This window comes from Panthera leo, chromosome C2 (assembly GCF_018350215.1).
Source record: "Panthera leo isolate Ple1 chromosome C2, P.leo_Ple1_pat1.1, whole genome shotgun sequence".
Lineage (NCBI taxonomy): Eukaryota > Metazoa > Chordata > Mammalia > Carnivora > Felidae > Panthera > Panthera leo.
The window spans coordinates 126301605-126323763 of NC_056687.1; the positions used below are offsets into that span (position 1 = coordinate 126301605).

A 22159-nucleotide genomic window follows, 5' to 3' on the forward strand; every position below is an offset into this window, starting at 1 on the left:
ATTACACTGGCTATAGAACTTCACTACAAAACTGGGTAAAAGTGGTAAGAGAGGACAGCTTTCCTTTTTTCCTAATCTTAAGGGGAAAACAGCCTTTAATGTCAGTAGCTATTAAGTTTTATATTGATACCCTTTAGTCAGATGAGGAAATTCCCTTGTAACCGTATTTCATATGTTGTTTTTATCATGATTGACTGATTTTATTTTTTTTCTGTTTCAGTTAAGATGAAAATACAGACTTTTTCCTTTATTCTGTTAAGATAGTGCATTATATTAATTATATTAATTGATTTCCAGATATTAGACCAATTTTGTATTCTGGTAAAAATTCTACATCATCCTGATACATAATCCTTTTACATGCTGCTGGATTCAGTTTGCTAATATTTTATTAAGGATTTTTGTGTCTCCTCTCATAGGGGGGCATTAATCTGCTAACTGGCCTCATAGAATATCTGGGAAGTCTTCCCTTCTGCTCTGTTTCCTGAAAGAGTTTATGAAAGATTAGTATTATTTCTTTTTTATTAATTTGATCGAATTCACCAGTGAAGCCCTTTAAGCCTAGCTGGTATTTTTGGATGATGATTTTCATTTACTGATTAAATATCTTGTTACACATTTTTCCTGTTTGTTTGTTTTTTTTAACATTCATTCATTTTTGAGACAGTGCAAGTGGGGGAGGGCAGAGTAAGAGGGAGACACAGAATCCAAAGCAGGCTCCAGGCTCTAAGCTGTCATCACAGAGCCCGATGCGGGGCTCGAACTTATGAACTATGAGATCATGACCTAAGCCAAAGTCAGAGGCTCAGCCGACTGAGCCACCCAGGTGCCTCTGGTTTTTCTGTTTATTGATTCATTATAGTAATTTTTGTCTTTCAGACAATATGTCCATTTCATGTATATTGCAGATTTGATGGCATAGTGTGGCTTTTGATAGATATTTCCTTGGAATCCTTTTTATTTCTGTAGGATTGGCAGTAATGCCTATTTGATTTTTGTTTGTTTTTGTATCTTCTTTCCTTTTTGTCTTAGTCTAGCTAAAGGTTTATCCATTTTACTGATCTTTTCAAAGATTGAACTTTTGGTTTCATTGACATTATTTATGTATTTTTTATTTCACTGATTTTTGCTTTATTCCTTATTTCTTTTCTGTCTGATTGCTTTCGTTTTAATTTATTCATCTCTTTCTAGTTTCTTAAGGTAGAAACTGAGGTTACTGATCTTATATCCCTCTTCCTTTCTTATCTAGCCTTTTAAGGCATAAATTTCCCACAAAGCACTGCTTTAGTGACATAGCAGGATTTTTGATAATGATATATTTTAATATTTATTCTATACAAATCATTTCCTTATTTCTGTATTGAGATTTCTTCTTTGACTCATGGGTTATTAAGTCTTTTGTTTAATTTTTAAATATTTGGAGATCTTCCATTAATTTCTATTATTAATTTCTAATTTAACTTTGTTGTGGTTATTAAACATACTTTAAGGGATTTCAATCATTTTACATTTAATGGGACTTGTTTTTTCCCTATCCTTTTGAATTATTGAAAAAAAAAAATAGTTCCATGCCAAAATGCCATAGGTTTCTACTGTTTTAACCCAAAGGTTGACAACATTTTTGAATAAATGCTTCTCAGTTCTTTTGGTTGATTTCCAGGAAGCTGAAATGATTGTTTTTGTCTTCATAGTTCTTTTTTGGGAGAAAACATTTCCCAACCACTTCACTCTCCTATTGCCTCACATTCATTTTTAAAAGATATTCTCTCTTGTTATGGAATTCTAGGTTGACATTTTGGGATTTTTTTTAGCACTTGAAAGGAATTGATCCACTCTCTTTGGTTTCCCTTGTTTCCAACTAGAAAGAAATCTGTCATTCTTTTCTTACATATTTTATAGTTTATTTTTTTGCTGTGATTGCGTTTAAAAGTTTTATCGCTACAACTAGTAGAGATAACCAATGCTGTTAACCTATTCTGTTACAATGTTTTTTGCTGCCATTTTCTTAATGTTTGTTTCATCTCTTCCATGCTCTCTTCAAACATACATACTTGTTATAACAACTGTTTGAATGTTTTTATAAATATTCATCTACTTTTTTCTTAGACATGATTATGTGTAATCCTTATTTTTAAGGTTTGTTATATGGACCAGAGCAGTATTTTGTCTAAGACTAATTTTCTCCCAATACTAAGATAATAGCATTTTCTGAACTGAACTCTACTCTGAACTCTAGCCCTGTGAATTGCAAGGTTTTTCTGCTCTGGCTCATTGGGACACAAAATACTCCCAGCTCTGCATGTGCTATCTCCTCTCCCCATTCTTTCCCCAGCTTTAGGTGGTTTGTTTGTGTGTGTGTGTGTGTGCTTTTTAGTATTCAGCTGATGAGGATACAGTCTTTGTGCAGATCTTCAGAGGTTACTATCTATGTACATCTCTCCCCTCTGATACTATGCCTTGTAAAAATCTAGCCACTTTGTACTCTAGAGTCCCAACTCTTTCTCCTCAACTCAGGGATATACCCAGCCTCTGTCTTGGTTCCTCTGCCAATACTGCTACCTGGCAGGCACCAATCTGGTGCATTCTGAATTACCTTATTTGTTACCCTCTCTCAAAGATTACTGTCCTGCTCTGCCTAATAGCCAACATCTAAAAGTCATTATTTTATATATCTTACTCAGGTTTTTAGTTTTTTCAAGTGGGTATATAAATCCTGTCCATCGTGACTCAGCCATGCAATCTTAGTACGGAATCCATATTATTTTTTTATTATTTTACCTTAGTCTTCAATGCTAACTTTACGTAATTTTTATTTTAGAGTTTCACCCTTATTGAATCTTGCCAAAGCTTCAACTAATCATTCTCATAAAAAAAATTCTTTAATTTTGTTACCCTATTGATTTTTATTTAATGAGGCCTTAAATAAACTAGTATTCATCTGTCACAGCTTACTTTTGATACATTAAAATTTTAGCTGTGTGAACCAGAATTACAAACAGTTGAGAATGTGACCTGCCTTCCAAAGTTATCAGTTAGAGGTACCAATCATTGATTTTTCCAGAAGTATTACTTACTCTGTAAAGGGGTGATGTTACTGCATGTACGTACTAGAAATAGAAGGTGCTGTGCAGTGATGGCACTTTAATGCCTTGAGTCTCACATGCTACTTTAATGTCAGACAAATATTGAATATTGGAGTGGCTCAGTCGGTTAAATGTCTGACTTTGGCTCAGGTCATGATCTCGCGGTCCGTGAGTTTGAGTCTTGCATCAGGCTCTGTGCTGACAGCTCAGAGCCTGGGGCCTGCTTCAGATCTGTGTCTCCCTCTCTCTCTCTGCCCCTCCCCTGCTCACACGCTCTGTCTCTGTCTCTCAAAAATAAATAAATGTTAAAAAAATTATAAAATAAAAATATTGAATATTAATCTATATGCTGGTAGATCTAACTACTAATTTATAGGAGATAATGGAAAATAGAAGAGCTTTTTGTATGACTCCATCTTCATGGTATCATTTTAGCCCAGAATGTAATGAATTATACAGACCAAAATGACCCATTTCCTTCAACAAATAAATGGCATATAATAAGAACAAGTAGGTATAAAAACACAATATAAAATATTGGATATGAAAAATATATTTATGATATAGATAGATATTTAGTGAACAAGATACACTCTAGACTGTTGAAGGCACAATTAGTGAATTAGAATATAATACTGAGGATTTAACCCCAGCAAAGAAGATATGGAATAACATTTCTAATACATGCGGGATTGTTTGAGAGGCTTCATAAGTCCTTTACATAGGATTCCAAAAGAAGAGAAAGGTATTGGAAAGAAGTGGTATTAATGAGAAAGCTGAAATTTTATAAAATCGGTTAAAATAGAATTGTCAGATTGGAAAGACTTAATGAGTATTGAGTAGGTTAAGAAAATATTTCACTTTTAATCGTGCCATAGTCAAAGTGCATAACATGAAACATTATGAGAAAATCTTAAAAGCAACCAAAAAAAAGACTATTATTTCAGTGGTGGAACACACCATAAGAACAAACAATGGAAGAGGAGGTAACAGAGCAAAGATTGCAATAATTTGAGAGGACAAAAAATGGATGTCTTTTGTTCTCTTTTACTTTTTTATACTATAGTGAAACATTTTGTAATAATGTTTTCAGAGTTATTATACAATACTGTGTTATGATTTATTCTGAGCAAATTGCCATCTTTTTAAAATTTTAGTCATCTTCCTAATATTTTTTTAAATTTCTTTCTAACATTTTTGAGAGGGAGAGAGACAGAGCACGAGTGGGGGAGAGGCAGAGAGAGGGGAGATGCACAATTGGAAGCTGGCTCCAGGCTATAAGCTGTCAGCACAGGGCCCCATGCAGGACTCAGACCCATGAACCGCAAGATCATGACCTGAGCTGAAGTCGGATGCTTAACCAACTGAGCCACCCATGACCCCTAATATTTTTCATTTTTTACTTAACCTGTGTGTCAGGTTGATAGTTCAAATGTGAATATAAATTAAAGATACTGTTCTTTAAAAGTTAATGTATTCTTCACATTCAACTTTTAATCTTATGCCTTAAACTTTTGTTAATAGTAAAATAGTGAGTAATGCAGGATAGCAGATAGCCATGTCACCTGTTCTGTATGAACCTCTCAGTGATGTAGTGCCTTTCATTTTGTCACTATTTTCACTAAAGGATAATGGAATAAAAATGAGGTGAAAAATATTTGCAATTTATAAAACTATTGTATTTCTAATGCATTTTAATCATCCTGGATAATCCAGGTTGATCATTATTTGATTATCCTGAAATAATTAAATGAAAAATCTGGATTTAACTAACAGAAAGGAGAGTTGCAGCTCTTCAGGTCTGCTTTTAAACATTACTGCTTCACAGAATCCTTCCTTGACCCCATCTTCACCCTTCTAACATTTTTCTGTGCCTCTGTGTTCCCTGTACTGCCCTTTACTAACATTTATCATTTGCTTAGATAATTTATTTTAAGTTAAGGTCTTTATTAAGTTCTTGTTCTCAGTCTAATAAAGGATACAGTATGACTTTTCAGTAATTCTTTAGCTGTTCCTTTCGCTTTTGGGCTATTTTTTTTTTTAATTCTTCAAGTTCTAGTTTAGAAAATATAATTTTTTTAGCCAAATATTAGTGACAAAATTGGTTGAGACATGAATTCATTTTGTGCTACAATTTAGATAGCAGCCTTCTTGGCACTTGTAATTATTTCTCACTCTAGAGCTCTCATGAGATTCCTTGTACATGAGAGATAATTGTAAGTGTCACAATGCCCATATTAGCCAAGAGTTATTCTCCAAAATTTGTATTGCAGTCATTTTAATTTAGTCTACTTCCTTACTGGGAAAGCATCTGTAAGAGTAGTACAAGAAACATTTCATTAAAATACACTGGAGTTAAATTTCATTTTGTTGTAAGCAGAAAATAATTTGAATTCCATCTACCAAGAAAGCAATTCAAAATGAAAACTTTAAAGTCTATATATTAAAGAGCCACATCTCCCATAAAGGCACACTAACTGTGAAGGTCAGTAAATTAGATAAGTTTTTCATAGAAATGAACATAATTTTTTTGTGCTGTGACATAGAGTTACAACAAAGGATTAATCACCACAGAATTATTATTTTCTAGGTTTTTTTTTTTCTTTTTGAGTTCAAAAGTAAAGTGAACCTGACTTCAATTTTAGTTGTTCATTTCAAGGCTGCAATACCACAATTATGAAAATTAGTTAATCTTATGATTGCCTTTTACACCTTCCCCTGTTGTACTAACTTTTTTACCCCCTTTAATCTTTGCTTTGGAAATTCCCAAATATCACGTAAACATTACTATTTTTTTTTAATTTTTTTAATGTTTATTTTTGAGAGGGAGACAGAGCACAAATGGGGAAAGGGAGACACAGAATCTGAAGCAGGCTCCAGGCTCTGAGTTGTCAGCACAAAGCCCAGTGTGGGCCCGGAGCTCATGAGCCATGAGATCAGGACCTGAGCTGAAGTCAGATGCCTGACCAACTAAGCCAGCTAGGCACCCCTAAACATTACTTTTCCAAATGGACTGAGGGTGTTGGAAATAGATATTAAGGTGTTAAAAAGAACTTTAATATGAAAATCAAGGGTTAGTGGAATATTTCAAAAACATACTGCATTTTTATTGTACACTTTGCTCAAATAAAATGTTCATAGAGGGCAAGAAAGCTATATCTGGTAATAAGAGGATATGACAGAACTAACATCACAGGAGCTTGAAAGAACAATCAGTGTTGTTATTTAGAGTAAAATGAAGGCATTGTAAGCATAGAGATGACCACAGACATGTAGATACTGATGCACTTAAGCTATTTGGACTAAGGAAGAACTCACTCATGGACCAGACTAGAAGATTGGTTATTGGTATGGGTCTTCGATAATAGTAGAAAGTAATGATATGTTTTGTCATGTAACAAACCACTCCATGTGGTTGATTCTAATATGGCTTACTTAGGTGGCTGGTGGCAGAAAGACCCCAGTTGAGAAAGACTCACCATGTGGAGTTCTCTTTTGGGCAGCTAGAATGTCCTCAGGACATGGCTCAGAGAGAGTGATCCAAGAAAGTGAAGTCACAAAGCAGAAGTCACGATCTCTTTTATGACCTAACCTCGAGTCAAAATCCATCATTTCTACCACACTATATTTGTTAGAAACAAATTACTAAGTATACCCACATTAAAAAAAATAAGAATGTATCTCTACAAAAAACAATTAACAAGGAATTTGTGGACATATTTTAAAACTACCACAAAGGAGTTCTAATTTTATGTATAATCTGTGATTACATAATATAATTACCTATAGAGAATGATTAGTCTAACAGGATGGTATCAGCAGGCAAAGTGGATTGGAATTTCAAAACCTGAACAGGAAACAAATTGCCTCGGGACTTTTAATAGTAGCAGAATGTGCTGTCTGACCACACATAGTCAAATTGTAAGTCTAGAAAGGATATTAAGAAAAATTTTTTTAATGTTTATTCATTTTTGAGAGACAGAGACAGCGCACGAGCAGGGGAGGAGCAGAGAGAGAGAGCACATGGAATCTGAAGCAGGCTCCTGGCTCTGAGCTATCAGCGCAGAGCCCGACACGCGCTCAGACTCGTAAACCATGAGATCATGACCTGAGCCGAAGTCAGATGCTCAACCAGCTGAGCCACCCAGGAGCACTGGATATTAAAAATTCTTTAGTTAAGGGGGGGAGGGGTCAGACTGGCATCTGAAATAGACAAGGATTGGGATTCCAAGAAGACAAGTTGTATCAAAATGTTGGCAGTGCATGCAGAGAGGATCTATTTCCAAGAACATAAGCTTTTAGGAGAATGGTAAGACTAATAATCATTAGAAATTAGACTTAGACATAAAGATGGTTATAAAAAGATTTTGAACAAGATTTCTCTCCTGAAAGCTATAAGCCTTTGTCATTTCTAGATCTTAATACCAATACACTCATGATGTTAATACCAATAGTAATGGTATTCGTATTGGTAATACCAGTGGCAATGAATGGAAGAATGTTTGAACTGTGTATATGTGCAGTTACCATACTTAGTAGTCTTTGTAGGTTTTGTTTTTTTCTTTTTAGTTTATTTGTTTTGAGAAGGAGAGGGAGGGGCATAGAGCCAGAGAGAGAGAATACCAGGCAGGCTCCACGTAGCTCTGTGCAGAGCCATACTAGGGAGTGTGAAGCACTGACAATGAGACCACGACCTGGACTGATATCTAGAGTTGGACTATTAAGGGGCGCCTGGGTGGCTCGGTCAGTTGAACATTAGACTTCGGCTCAGGTCATGATCTCCCAGTTCACGAGTTTGGGCCCTTCATTGTGCTCTGTGATGACAGCTCAGAGCCTGGAGCCTGCTTCAGATTCTGTTTCCCTCTCTGCCTGCTTGCTCACTCGCTGTCTCTCAAAAATGAATATATGTTAAAAAAATTTTTAAGAAGAAAAGAAGAGTTGGACTATCAAAAGTCTGATGCTCAACCAACTGAGCTACCCAGGAGCCCACAGTCTTTGTAATTTTTCATCAACATACTATACCCATTATTTTGTCTTCAGGCTGCTTTCGTAGTATTGTGTAATAAACAAACAAACAAACAAAAACTTAGCCTGTTTTTTAACTTTCTGGATTTTGGGTGGTTTTTTGTTTTGTTTTGTTTTTGGTTTTTTTTGTTTGTTTTTTAGGATTGATTTTTACAAGGGTAGTACAGTAGAGAATAAGTGTAACATACCTTTGGGAGAGTAAAGTGATAAGATTTGGGTGTTTTGTGATTGTTTTATTTATGCTGTTACTGTTTTCATATGGTCAACCCAGTGGAAGACAAAATACATGAAATTGTAGTTCACAGAGATGGAAATATATATTAAATAGTAGAATAATACCAAGTTGGGTAAGGATATGAAACGCTAATTTGTGGAAAAGATTGTTAATATCTAATAATGCAGAAGATGTATATCACTCCTTTTCCAGAAATTTCACTTCTAGGTATAAAAAGTGTGTTACAGACTTAGTTGACCATATCCTAACATCAGATACACAATAGTTCAAAAAAAATATTCACTTGGCTTACCTCATGTGACACTTTTTTCATATTTTCTATCCTAAATCCTTTGTTTTTCACTAAATAAATGTATTTCGTAATGTGCTGATAGGTAGTCATATACTGTTTGAAAACACTACCCTACGTAAACTTTCATACGTGTGCACAAGAAGGCATATACAAGAATGTTTATGGCATTCATTGTTAATAAAAGCAAAAACTTGGAAACAGCCTAAATGTCTGCCAATGAGAAAATGTATAAATAATTTATAATAATTTCTGTATATGCAGAAAGGAGAACTGAACATCATTTTTGGAGAGGATACCTACAAGATACTATTTATGTAAAGCTTTAAAATCTGTAAAGCTATATATATGAACTTAAAGCATAAAGATACAGAAGGGAGCGTTTATGGAAGGTTTAGTACGTGCCAGGTGTGTTCATTCTCACAGTAACTCTGAGCTCTAAGCTAGGTACAGTTATTATAACTATTTTACAATTGAGAAAATCTAAGAGGGAAGTAACTTGCCTAAAGCTACATAGCTAGTAAATAGTGGAGTTAGGATTTGAACTTAGTATGTCATGCTCCAGAGTCTGTACCATTAGCCTATGCAATAGGATCTTTCCATAAGAAAAAGGCATTAAAAATATGTAGGAAAACTAAAGATTGTAATTTAGTAGAATGGCTTTGAAAGAGAAAATTTCAGGGCCCCTGGGTGGCTTAGTCGGTTGAGTGTCCGACTTTGGCTGAGGTCATGATCTTGCAGTTTGGGAATTCGAGCCCTGCATCAGGCTCTGTGCTAACAGCTCAGAGCCTGGAGCCTGCTTCAGATTCTGCGTCTCCTCCTCTCTCTGTCCCTCACGTGCTCATGCTCTGTCTCTCAATAATAAATAAACGTTAAAAAATTTTTAAAAAGAAAGAAAATTTCTCACATTTTTATTCTTGAACAAGGGGACTTAGAAGGATTGAGATTTATTAAAACAGAATCAAATACCAGAATTCTGTATTCTGAATTCTCTTTTGTCATAAAAGAGAAACTAAGAAAAGCTCCCGAATTAACAGTAAAATTCTAGCTGAATTATTGCCAGATTAGCAATTAATTAACAGATGATTGATTGTCTTTTTTAAATTGGAGAATTAAAATTACCTAAAATTCTAACTTACCTATATATCGTAAATCAGAAACCTCGAAGATTGAGCTACAAAAGAAAGTTAAGATTTATCTTACGATCTTTAATATGATTTTTTAAAGCTATAACTAATAACCTGTTAAAAGATAAAGTAAAAATATTAAAATTGTATTTGTTCGTGGTTCACAAATTTTACAGTAGGAAAATCATCCCAGGAGTGTTATATTAGATGCTTAAAGTGAGATGAAAAGCCATCTGGGCACGGTGCCAGAAACCTGACTTTTGGTACACTTCACAGTGTAGTCACCAGGATTGTTCCCATTTTAACTGTGAATTATTAGGGCAGTTACTTCAAGGTTTTGGTTTTTAAACTACTGTACATTTTCAAATAATATATGCTTCCATCATTTTCCCTTATAGATACTAATTTGTGTTTTGGTCATGTTTATTTTCTCTTAATTCAGTAGATGTGTGCTAGCTTAAAAGATTCATAATTATTTAGAGAAACAATTTTTGAGTTCCATATTATTCTGTGTTTAGATGATGGTATGCTGGTTTCCTCAGACTTAACATGTTTCTTGACTCCATAATAGTTGTAAGGCTTTCAGAAAGCTCCCAGGTTTCCTAGTCCAATGAAAGTAAAAGCAAAATTGGATGATTTCCAGAAGCATATTTTTTTTTCAGTTTGGTACTGGTAATTTTTATTTTATAGAAGACATCTAAAAAACAGAATATACTAAAACTGGAGGATTTTTTAGAGTGCAGATATAAATACAGTATTAGGAAAAATGTTAATATTTACTTGCTGTAAATGAGTATGAAGTACATTCTAGCTTTGGATGTTAATCTGAGGTTTGTCTGGTTTTCTTCTCTAGTGATGCTATTGCTGAGATTAGAGCCATTTGTATTGAAGAAATTGGAGTATGGATGAAAATGTATAGTGATGCCTTCCTAAATGACAGTTACCTAAAATATGTTGGCTGGACTCTTCATGATAGGGTAAGTTACTGTTTCAGACTTTGATAGAAGATATGCTTGTTTCAATACTAGAATGCTAGGAATTATGATGGCATTAGTTGAGTTTTTGTTTTTAAGAGTTGTAATAATATGAAAATTTAAGATGATACACCTAAATAAATTGTTCATTTGATGGCCATGACAAAACTTGAGACATTGGCCTGTGTGGAAATTCTGTCTTAACTTACTATAATACCATCTTAAACCAAGTTGACAACCTAGTACATCTAAAGTTTTAAGAAAATATACCATCCCAAGAAGCTAATTCTCTTTTTCTAGCTTGGAATCAAAAGAGATTCCTTGTTTCTCTTAATATACAACAACAACAACAAAACCTTCTTGTTTTGAATCTGTTAAAGCCATATGACAGTAGAGTATTTTATAAGAGTTGAGTAGATTTGTTGGATTTTAGAATATTTGATCTAAAAATCCATTTTTATTTCTGTGCCCCTAGAAAAGGCGCTCATTTTGAAAGGAATCCCACATTATCAAATGCTGAATAAGTAATCCTCAAAATAACCAAGGGGAGGAGTGACAAATTATTGGAATTTTTATATTGAATGACCTGATATTCTATAACTTAAATTGCCAGATATTCACGAATAGAGAAACCTTACAATTTATCTTAAATTTTTAAATGCAATTATATTATTAGACTTTTAAGACAATTTTGGTAATACTCTAAGACTTATTTTTTATGTATTACCATTATCAGCCTGTAGGGCATTTACTTTTTAAATAAAAGCATGCTAAATATTACCAAAGATAATTTGAAAACCACAAAATTTCATATATTATAATAAAACAGCCCAGGGGATTTTACAGACCACTTTTGCTATAAGAAATAGTTCAGAGTATAGGGAGATCATCACCCGTTGGTTGTTCAACCCCACAATTACTAATTTTTAATTGATGATTATAAGGGGTTCTTATCCCCTACCTTATTTGAAGGAATATCCAGTTAGTACACAGTGAATTTTTTCCTGAATATTTATCTTTGCTGCAATTCAGAATCCTTTTCTCTACACTAATAAATCCCAAGCTTTATCCTATGTTTTCTTTCTTCTAATCCTTGTGTGGAATTCAGGACTTTCACAGCTAAGCCTCATCTCAGGTTTATCCAATTAAATTTTATGCATTTTGAGAGAAAGAATTATACAGTGTGTCCTCACAAGCATACACGCATGGCTAAATCCAACAAGACAAACTTTTTAGTAGGAATAAATTTAAAGTCTTGTATTTTTATTCCTCACCACTACCATACCAGTTTTCCTTCTTCTCCTCCCTCCTCCTATCTCCCTAATAGAGTATCCTACTAAATTTAAGTAACAGTAAAATTGCCAGTTTTAACAGAATTTATGTAGGGCTGCAAATTCTGGGGAAGACATATTTGTTGGGACTTACCAAAATACACTTTAAAATAAATCCCAAAACCATGTTTATAGGAGTTTTCTGTCCAGATAAAGGAAGAGGGAGGGAGGTTTTGTACATTGTTGATAAAAGGATATGAGAATACTATTTTCAGTAGAACATTTTTATAAACCTCTTTTACAATTACTTTATTTAGAAAAGAGTGTCAGTAGTAAGTAATCCCTTCTAAGCTTTCCTTTTTTCACTCTAATGTCACTGAAATCTTGCACTTTTTTCCATATGAGGACTGTAGTCATTTGCTTTCTCTCCTTTTTAAAAAAATTTGTTTTAATGTGTTTATTTGTTTTGAGAGAGCTCGTGTGCACAAGCAGGGGAGGGGCAGAGAGAGAGGAAGAGAGCGAAAACCCCAAGTAGGCTTCACACTGTCAGCACAGAGTCTGACACAGGGCTGTCACTCACGAACTGTGAGATCATGACCTGAACCGAAATCAAGAGTCCAACACTTAGCCAACTGAGTCACCCATGCGCCCTTCTTTATCTCCTTTTAATCATCTGTTTGAAAGTGCTTATTCTATAGGCTGTGGCCTCTGCCTTCCAACCTGTTCTGTGCCTTTTCAAATGAGCTGATAAAATTCCTGTCTTTTTTTAAGATTACATTTTAATTATAAATTGCATTTTTTGTTTTATTGAGATATAATTGACATAACATTGTATTAGTTTAAGGTGTACAACATAAAGATTTGATATTCCTATGTCTTGATTTCAGAATATCAGTCCACATTCCTCAATAAGACAAACTTTTTTCTTAATACTGCAAGTTCATTTAAATTTTGTTGTATAAGTTTTGGTCAATAGAAAGACAAGCAGTCTCTAACTAAAGGAGTTATTTATTAGAGATTCAGTTCATCTTTCTATTGACCAATACTTCTAATTTCTCTACTCGGTTTTTTTAGTTCTTTCATTGATGGTGACACAAAATAGGTCTAATTTAAATTCAGCTGTGATAATCTCTGTGTTCTAGACTAAATATCCTAGTCTCTTTACATTTATGCTCATGACACTAGATTACCTTTCTCTTTCCTTTACGGTTTGTCAGTATTGCTCTTTATTGTTTTTGCTTTTAGCTCTCTGTAAAATTCTTCTTTCTTGCCTATGCTTGATACCTCATATCAGAATCTCTGTAGTGCCTGGGTGGAACCTATTTTCTGTTGTTCCACCCCATTTCTTCTTCTCTGTGTTGACTCATCCCATAGCCTCTTTAAGTTCATCTAAAGCCTTTTTAGCTCTTTATATGTCAAGCAAAATGATACTTGACGCCTATCACCAGGGTAGAAATTCATGCCCACTGCATCTTGAAACCAGGTTTGCCAAGGAAAAGACAACACAGTCAAGCACTGGATGGAGCAATGTTTTACTCACATAAGAGGGGACAGAACAATATTGACTTCACTAGTGGGCCTTGGTCCTCCATGGCCAGCAGGTTCCAACCAGCAATCAGCATGGGACAGTTGCCCTGCATGTACCTCTCTTATGCCACAAAACTAAGGACCCTGTCCTCTCCCCTGAAGAGAGAGTTTTAGTAGTGAGTTTGGCCAGGTGCCTTGTGACTCACATGGTTAAGAAGACCATGGGGACCTACAGTGAGTCTGAAATAGGAATGATATTTCCACAAAAGGCAGTTATCCCAGCACAGGTTGCAAAGACTCATCTCTTGATAAGGAAATGTTCCAGGCCCACGGCCCATTCTTGTGTAGCCAAGTAGGGGTCAAAAGAATGCATGCAGAAGACTACCTTTCCCAGAAGTCCACACCTCACCCCTGCTTGGTCATCAAAGTGGCAGATAAAGCAAATCATATCCTGTAGGACCATTGCCCGCTCCAAACCCGAAGACAGAATTAGGTCCGATAGGGTCCTTGAACAACCTATATGGATGTGGATTGCTCATACAGCTTCCCTGTCATTTGGAGATGGCACTTACCAGCGTGCTTAAGAGAGCCAGACCCAGGAGAATGATCAGGCTTCCCTGTAGGATGGTGCTCAACTAGAAACCCCAAGTGCCTAGATTAAGCCAACTAAAGAGGTTAAAAACTAAGTCTGAGGGCCTGTGAATATACAGCTAATAACCATCCCATCTGAATGTGGATATTCACCAGCTCAGTTTTTAACTTGTATTATTGACGTATGTACACACATGCCACACTTTTCTACACCAGATGATCGAGGGCTGTCACCACACTGGCTAGTGAGTTCATTGAGTCTTGTTGATCTTGAGTGGCTTACACAGTAGCATTAACTATTTCTGCCATGGTTAAGGACAGGTTGTATACCATTTTTTCTAGGGCTACATACCTATACCCAGTATTAGAATTTGGATAATTGAATGAAACCAGTGGTTAATTTGTCTTCCCAGGAGGGAACTGTGCACCACTCTGTGGTGTGTCAGCAAAGCGTGTCCTTTCCAGCCCTCTCTGCAGTTCCTGACATGGACAGTGAGGCAATAAAATCTTTCCCTTGGAGGCATACATTCTGTTGTCCATTGGAGTCCACAGAGAAATACATAATACAAGAGTGTGGGTGACATACACCAGGGATTTGTTCTCAAAATGCTGACTCGTCTCAGCCTGCTTTTGCCATGTGGTTACCAAGAAAGAAAATTTACATATTGGGTGTCCACATCCAGAATTTCGATAAAGATTAGTAATAACCATTCTAGTACAGGGGTCTTTTTTCTGTCACATCATAGATGATATTAAAGCAGGAGACTCCAGGGGCGCCTGGGTGGCTCAGTCGGTTAAGCGTCCGACTTCAGCCCAGGTCACTATCTTGCGGTCCGTGAGTTCGAGCCCCGCGTCAGGCTCTGGGCTGATGGCTCAGAGCCTGGAGCCTGCTTCCAATTCTGTGTGCCCCTCTCTCTCTGCCCCTCCCCCGTTCATGCTCTGTCTCTCTCTGTCTCAAAAATAAATAAACGTTAAAAAAAATTAAAAACAAAAATAAAAAAAATAAAGCAGGAGACTCCAGAGTATGCTTGCATCTGGACTGTATTGAAGGACTCACCCAGTGATTTGACCCATTGATAACTAAGGAAGGTCTAAATAGTTGTAATTGGCCAGGACATTATAGTGGGAATGCAGGGCAAGAGGGACTTTATTCCAGAATGACAAATCCAGCATTGGTTAAGTTTCCCTTCTCTTACTGTGGCTGTACGGATTTTTATCAAGTTGTTGTTGTACCAGGCATTCTGTAGCAGAGGATTCTGTAGGAATGAGAAGAAAGAGTAATGTTCCTCCCTGTCTTCTACTCCATGAACCTCCTGAGGCCAAAGATGCTTCGGTCTACTACTTGTGCTAATTACTTAGGTGTTGCAACCCAGGCTATCTGCCCCAATCCTGATGCTACTATCTTTTTGAGCACCCAGTGTCATTGTTGCTTGATCCATACTTTTTGGCCTTAATTGGCCAATCCAGAAAGGGAGGTCATGTGCTGCACATACTTGACATTCCAGTAATATCACCCACCTGATCTGAAGGGTCAAATGTTCCCCAACACTACTAGAAGGACACTAGCACTGTGGTATTTCTTGGTTTTGTCTCCTACCCTTATGGTTTCCCATAGAAGGGAGGTGCCCAAGGGAAGCATCACATCCAGAGTAGGGTCAGGGGGCCACGTCCGGTGTGCTGTGGCAGCCAGAACTGCAAACCAATACACCAAGGGGAAAAAAGAATGACTGCTATACTGAGATTGGTATTTTGCAGGCATAGCCTAAACACATGGCTGCCTACTCCCTGCCCTCCACCGCATCCAACCTCGGTATTTCCCAGCATGCATCATAGTGCCATTTTCCCCTTGTACTGCCGTGCACTGTTTAGTAGCCATACAGCCCTAGTCAGATGGGGGTACCAATTCATTAGCAGGCTGTCTTGGTATTCTTTCTTTAGTTGCTGTGTAAGTCACCCATTCATTCATTTAGTGGCTCCATTGGCATGAAAGTGATAATATGCATAAAAAGTTCATATTCCATGAGAATATATACCCATTGTTGTCTTGCTTGGGCAATGAAGGATATTCCTTGGTCAGAGTGAAATCTTTTAGGGCATCCAAAAATATGACATAAGGTTTGTTCAAGGACAGCTATGATAGTTTCAGTCAGCGTCCAAATGTCAGACTGGAATAGGAATACCATAGTCTGAGTAGGTGTTAATGGCAGTGAGGCAGCATCTGTGCTCATGGCTATGGGTTGGGGATACAGTGTGATCAATCTACTAGACCCAGGTGGGTCCCCAGTCCTTGGTTAATGTGTCCCAGTTCTCTCTAGATGATTTGAGTATATTGAGAAGAATCATAAGATTGCACTGCATCCTTAGTCTTGGTGTCTTCCAGGGTTATCCCTTGGGCTTTGCCGCATTTTTCACATATGCAGTGGACTCCCATTTCCAGTTCATAGATATACCCAGTGAGAGATTGTTGCAGCCTGCAAGGCACAAGGTGGATTGGCATAAGAGTGCTACTTATGCTTTTATTTTAAAAGGTCTTTTGTCTTGACTATCCACATGAGTGACATATTTTTTTCTTTATAGACAGTAAGCTGCTGCCTTGGTTCTTTTTCCCATACGGGACATCCCTTAACAGTCTAGTCTTTTAGTTGCCATTCTCCTAACCATTGATGAGAGCCTGTGAGTTGGTAAAAATGTATCATGGCATGGTGGTAGGGGTGGCCTGTACAGCTATCACCAAAGCACAGAGCTTGGCCCATTGGATAGAACATCCACATCTTGTCTCAGTCAAAAGATGGCCATCTCTTGGCCAGGTGGCAACTGCAACCCAGCAGACCCTATCTGCTTTAAGTTCCACAGGGCAGTCAGTAAACCATGGCTTACAGTCACCAGGCACATTTTAAAATCTTGTGCCCTAGGTAGCCTTAGGAGAGGCCAGAGCATCCCCTATAGGTTCTTTGTGCCTTTCTGGTAAGCTGGCTATTTGCTTATGGAGCCTGCTAGTCCCTTGGGATTCTGTCCAGGCCTTATATTGGGTGTACCATTTCCATTTTATGATTGAACTTTGGTATGAGCCTTTCTAATTTTATTGGTAGGCTTTGTAATTACCCAAGTGAAAATAGACAGTTCAAGTTGTAGTGTTTGTGTATAGCACTCTGGATGTAAGATGCTCCATCTCTATTAGTGCCCAATAGCAAGCAAGGAAATGTCATTCAAAAGGGGTGTATTGGATGGTAGCTTCTGGAATTTTGCAGATCCAGAGTCCAAGAAGCCAGGGCACCACAGTGGCAATTTCCTTCTGCCACAGACCAATCAGTATGTTAGGGGTGTGTGGAAACCTGCAGTTCCATCAGTCTAACAAGTTTCAAAGGTCCCCAAAGCTGTGTCTGGGCCATGGCTTGTTGAATAGCTTCCAAGGCCTGCTGCAGCAAAAGACTTCATTTAAAATTGGTGCTTTAAGGGGTACCTGGGTGACTCAGTGGGTTGCGTCTGACTCTTGATTTCAGGTCAGGTCATGATCTCACAGTCAAGACATTGAGCCCTGTATCAGACTCTGTACTGGATGGTGGAGCCTGCTTGAGATTCTCCCTCTCCCTTTTGCCCCTCCCCCCTTCGTGTGTGTGTGTGTGTGTGTGTGTGTGTGTGTGTGTGTGTGTGTGCGCGCGCGCGTGCGCTCTCTATTTTTCTCTCAAAATAAATAAAATTGGCTGCTTTGTGGTTCATCTCAATTAAAGGAGCCAAGAAAGCACCCTGGTGGGACACATGCTCTTTAATTACTCAAAGAGGCCCACTGCTGTTGGGATTCCTTTTCATTAATGGGTGCTGCCGAGGCCTATATTTTTGTTTGATTGTCTCTGGGATACTTCTTTAGTTTCCAACCCAAGTGCCCCCTAATAATTGCACCTGATATGCCAGGCCCTGGACTTCATCTAGTTTTATAGTCACATTGGCAGTAATCATTTCATCAGTGACTTAAGTATAGCACTGCAGCCACATGTTTTTCAGTTAGCCCTACTATCAGAATGTTATTAATGTAATGGATGACTAAAATGTCAATGAGGACTTGGGCTTATTGAAGATCAAGCCCTAGTCAATAATGACATATTACAAGAAATAGAGTAAAAGTGTATGCAGGCTGTTTTGTGTGAATGCAAATTGGTCCTAATCCTCTTCATGCAAAGGGACTGAGTAAAAGTCATTAGCCAGATCAGTAACAGTGTACAAGTTTTCCCTATGGGTTGCCACCATTGTGTACTGATGACAGTATCAGGGGCCAAAGCTGGAACTTCTCCATTTAACCTGTGAAAATCTATCAACCTCCATGCTCTGAGGCTTTCCTAACTAGCCAGACAGGGCTATTATATTATGACAGGATGGCTATCAGCACCTCTGCTTATCTTGTCTTGAATTAACAGAATAGTGTCCTTTTCCCCATCATGGATTCAGTATTTTTTGTTGAACAGTATGCAGTGGTTTGGGCAACTCTGTAGTTTGCAAGGAATGTACCTGGCCCATTATGCTTGAGTCTGTCCTTGTTGTGGTGCATACCCCTTGAGGTGGCGATGGCATTCAATACTACACATAGTCAGAATGTTAATAACCTAATTATATACTTAGTGGTGGGGACTACAATCATCAGCACACAAAATGGTCCAGAGGACCCCATCCACAAACACACGTGGACTTATCCATCATGGGTAACTACACCATCCTCAACCATCAAAAGCTACTCCTACAAGGACCTAAAATTATTGCCATTGGAGTACCAGTACCCAAGGGCTCCCATAAAAGTCTGAATTCCACCTCCACCTTCATTCTGTCCTGACAGGGGCATAGGGCCTCTAGTTTCAGGTAGGGACTCAGAGACCTTGGCCCCATCCCTAACTGTGCTGTAGACATTTGAGTCTACTATGCCCCATCATCAAACGTGCACCAGTCAGGGTGCATGAGGCTCCCCTGGGTCCATCCACATCTGTCCTCCACTTACAGAGAAGGACTTCATTTCAACAGTTTTGTTTTCAGCAATGCCATCAGTGGTTTCACACTAAGTGAAAACTCATCTTATTTGATGCGTGTAGGCAGCCAGGTTCAGGAGACATTTCCTACATGGGACCCCTTTACTTCTCTCAGAGATCAATTGTGACCCCTAAGACACCATGTGAGTTGGGAGTTGGCATGAGAGCAGGAAGGCAGTCAAAAGCCAGAATATAGTTTCCATACTCTTTTGAGAACCCACCTCACATTTCCACCCTCATCCATTGCACCAGCTCATCCTTGTTGTTAGAGAGATAATCCACATGCCATTTGTCATCATATGTCCAGAGGGAGAGGCCAGTAGTTCAGTCAGTCCATCACTACTACCCCATCTACAGAACTGGCAGGTCTTTTCAGTGGGGCTAGCCCTTTTGTGTCCACCATTTCATGGTGTTTTATTAGCAGCTCTGGATCTCTTGGTAAGGAAGTGTTCCAGGCCCAAGGCCCATTCTTATGCAGCTAAGTTGGGGGTCTTTACCAAGTTGAGGGTCTAAAGACGGCATGCATAAGACTGCCTTACCCAAGGGTACATAACAAGTCCCTTTCAATATTACTCCCTCTCTTCTTACCAAATTAAAAAAGAGAAAAAGGAAAAAAATGCATACAAGGAAACTTTTAGAAGTGATGGATATGTTATTGCCTTGATTGTAATATCATGCATGTACACATATGTCCAGATTCATCAAACAAACATGAATTTTTTCCTTGTGTATCTGTTATGTCTCACTAAAATTCTTAAAAATAAAAAAGACTTACTTCTCTCTACTCTCTTCCACTTGCTGCATACAAACACATCTTTTTTTATACAATTTATTTATTTTTTATAATTTACATCCAAGTTAGCACATGGTGGAACAATTTCATGAGTAGATTCCCTAAGCCCCTTTCCCGTTTAGCCCATCCCCCTCCACAACCCCTCCAGCAACCCTCTGTTTGTTCTCTATATTTAAGAGTCTCTTATGTTTTGTCCCCCTTCGTGTTTTTATATTATTTTTGCTTCCCTTCCCTATGTTCATGTTTTGTATCTTAAAGTCCTCATATGAGTGAAGTTGTATGATTTTTGTCTTTCTCTGACTAATTTTGCTTAGCATAATACCCTCTTATTCCATCCACATAGTTGCAAATGGCAAGATTTTATTCTTTTTGATTGCCGCATAATACTCCATTGTATATAAATACACCACATCTTTTTGATCCATTCATTCATCCATCGGTGGACATTTCAACTCTTTGGCTATTGTTGATAGTGCTGCTATAAACATTCAGGTGCATGTGTCCGTTTGAAACAGCATACCTGTATCCCTTGAATAAATACCTAGTAGTTCAATAGCTGGGTTGTAGGGTAGTTCTATTTTTAATTTTTTGAGGAATCTCCATACTGTTTTCCAGAGTGGCTGCACCAGTTTGGATTCCCACCAGCAGTACAAAAGAGATCCTCTTTTTTTTTTTAAACATTTATTCATTTTTGAAAGAGAGAGCACAAAGGGGGGAGGGCTAGAGAGAGAGAGGGAGACACAGAACCCGAAGCAGGCTCCAGGTTCTGAGCTGTCAGCACAGAGCCTGATGTGGGGCTTGAACTCACAGACCATGAGATTATGACCTGAGCCGAAGTCGGCCGCTTAACCGACTGAGCCACCCAGGCACCCCCAAAAGAGATCCTTTTTCTTCACATCCTCAACAACATCTGTTGTTGCCTGAGTTGTTAATGTTAGCCATTCTGACGGTGTGTGGTAGTATCTCAGTGTGGTTTTGATTTGTATTTCCCTGATGATGAGTGATGTTGAGCATTTTTTCATGTGTCAGTTGGCCATCTGGATGTCTTCTTTGGAGAAGTGTCTATTCCTGTCATTTGCCCATTTCTTTACTGGATTATTTTTTGGCTGTTGAGTTTGATAAGTTCTCTATAGATTTTGGATACCAACCCTTTATCTGGTATGTCATTTGCAAATATCTTCTTCCATTCTGCCAGTTGCCTTCTAGTTTTGCTGATTGTTTCCTTCCCTGTGCAGAAGCTTTTTATTTTGATGAGGTCCCAGCAATTGTTTTGCTTTTGTTTCCCTTGCCTCCAGAGATGTGTTGAGTAAGAAGTTGCTGCAGCCAAGATCAAAGAGGTTTTTGCCTGCTTTCTCCTTGAGGATTTTGATGGCTTCCTGTCCTATGTTTAGGTCTTTCATCCATTTTGAGTTTATTTTTGTGTATGGTGTAAGAAAGTGGTTCGGGTTCATTCTTCTGCGTGTTGCTGTCCAGTTTTTCGAGCACCACTTGCTGAAGAGACTGTCTTTATTCCATTGGATATTCTTTTCTGCTTTGTCAAAGATTAGTTGACCATATGTTTGTGGGTCCATTTCTGGGTTCTCTATTCCGTTCCATTGATCTGAGTGTCTTTTCTTGTGCCAGTACCATACTGTCCAGATGATTACAGCTTTGTAATATAGGTTGAAGTCCGGGATTGTGATGCCTCCTGCTTTGGTTTTCTTTTTCAAGGTTGCTTTGGCTATTCGGGATCTTTTCTGGTTCCATACAAATTTTAGGATTGTTTGTTCTAGCTCTGTGAAGAATGATGGTGTTATTTGGTAGGTATTGCATTGAGTATGTAGATTGCTTTGGGTAATATTGACATTTTAACAATATTCTTCCTATCTAGGAGCATGGAATCTTTTCCCAGTTTTTTGTGTCTTCTTCAATTTCTTTCATAAGCTTTCTATAGTTTTCAGTGTATATAGATTTTTCACCTCTTTGGTTAGATTCATTCCTAGGTATTTTATGGGTTTTGGTGTAATGTAAATGGGATCAATTCCTTGATTTCTCTTTCTGTTGCTTCATTCTTGGTGTATAGGAATGCAACTGATTTCTATGCATTGATTTTATATCCTGTGACTTTGCTGAATTCATTGATCAGTTCTAGCAGTTTTTTGATGGAATCTTTGGGGTTTTCCATGTAGAGTATCATGTCATCTGTGAAGAGTGAAAGTTTGAACTCCTCCTGCCTGATTTGGATGCTTTTTACTT

At 37.6% G+C, this 22159-nt stretch overlaps 1 protein-coding gene across 7 annotated transcripts in view; it reads left to right on the forward strand.

Annotated features, from left to right (window-relative positions):
- Nucleotides 1–22159, forward strand: part of STAG1 (stromal antigen 1) — a 402324-nt gene that overhangs the window by 267402 nt on the left and 112763 nt on the right. For all 7 annotated transcript variants that reach the window (XM_042954675.1, XM_042954671.1, XM_042954673.1 and 4 more), the window contains one exon: nucleotides 10613–10736. In XM_042954675.1, the coding sequence (XP_042810609.1) occupies nucleotides 10613–10736 (124 nt within the window). The remainder of the gene's footprint in view (nucleotides 1–10612; nucleotides 10737–22159) is intronic.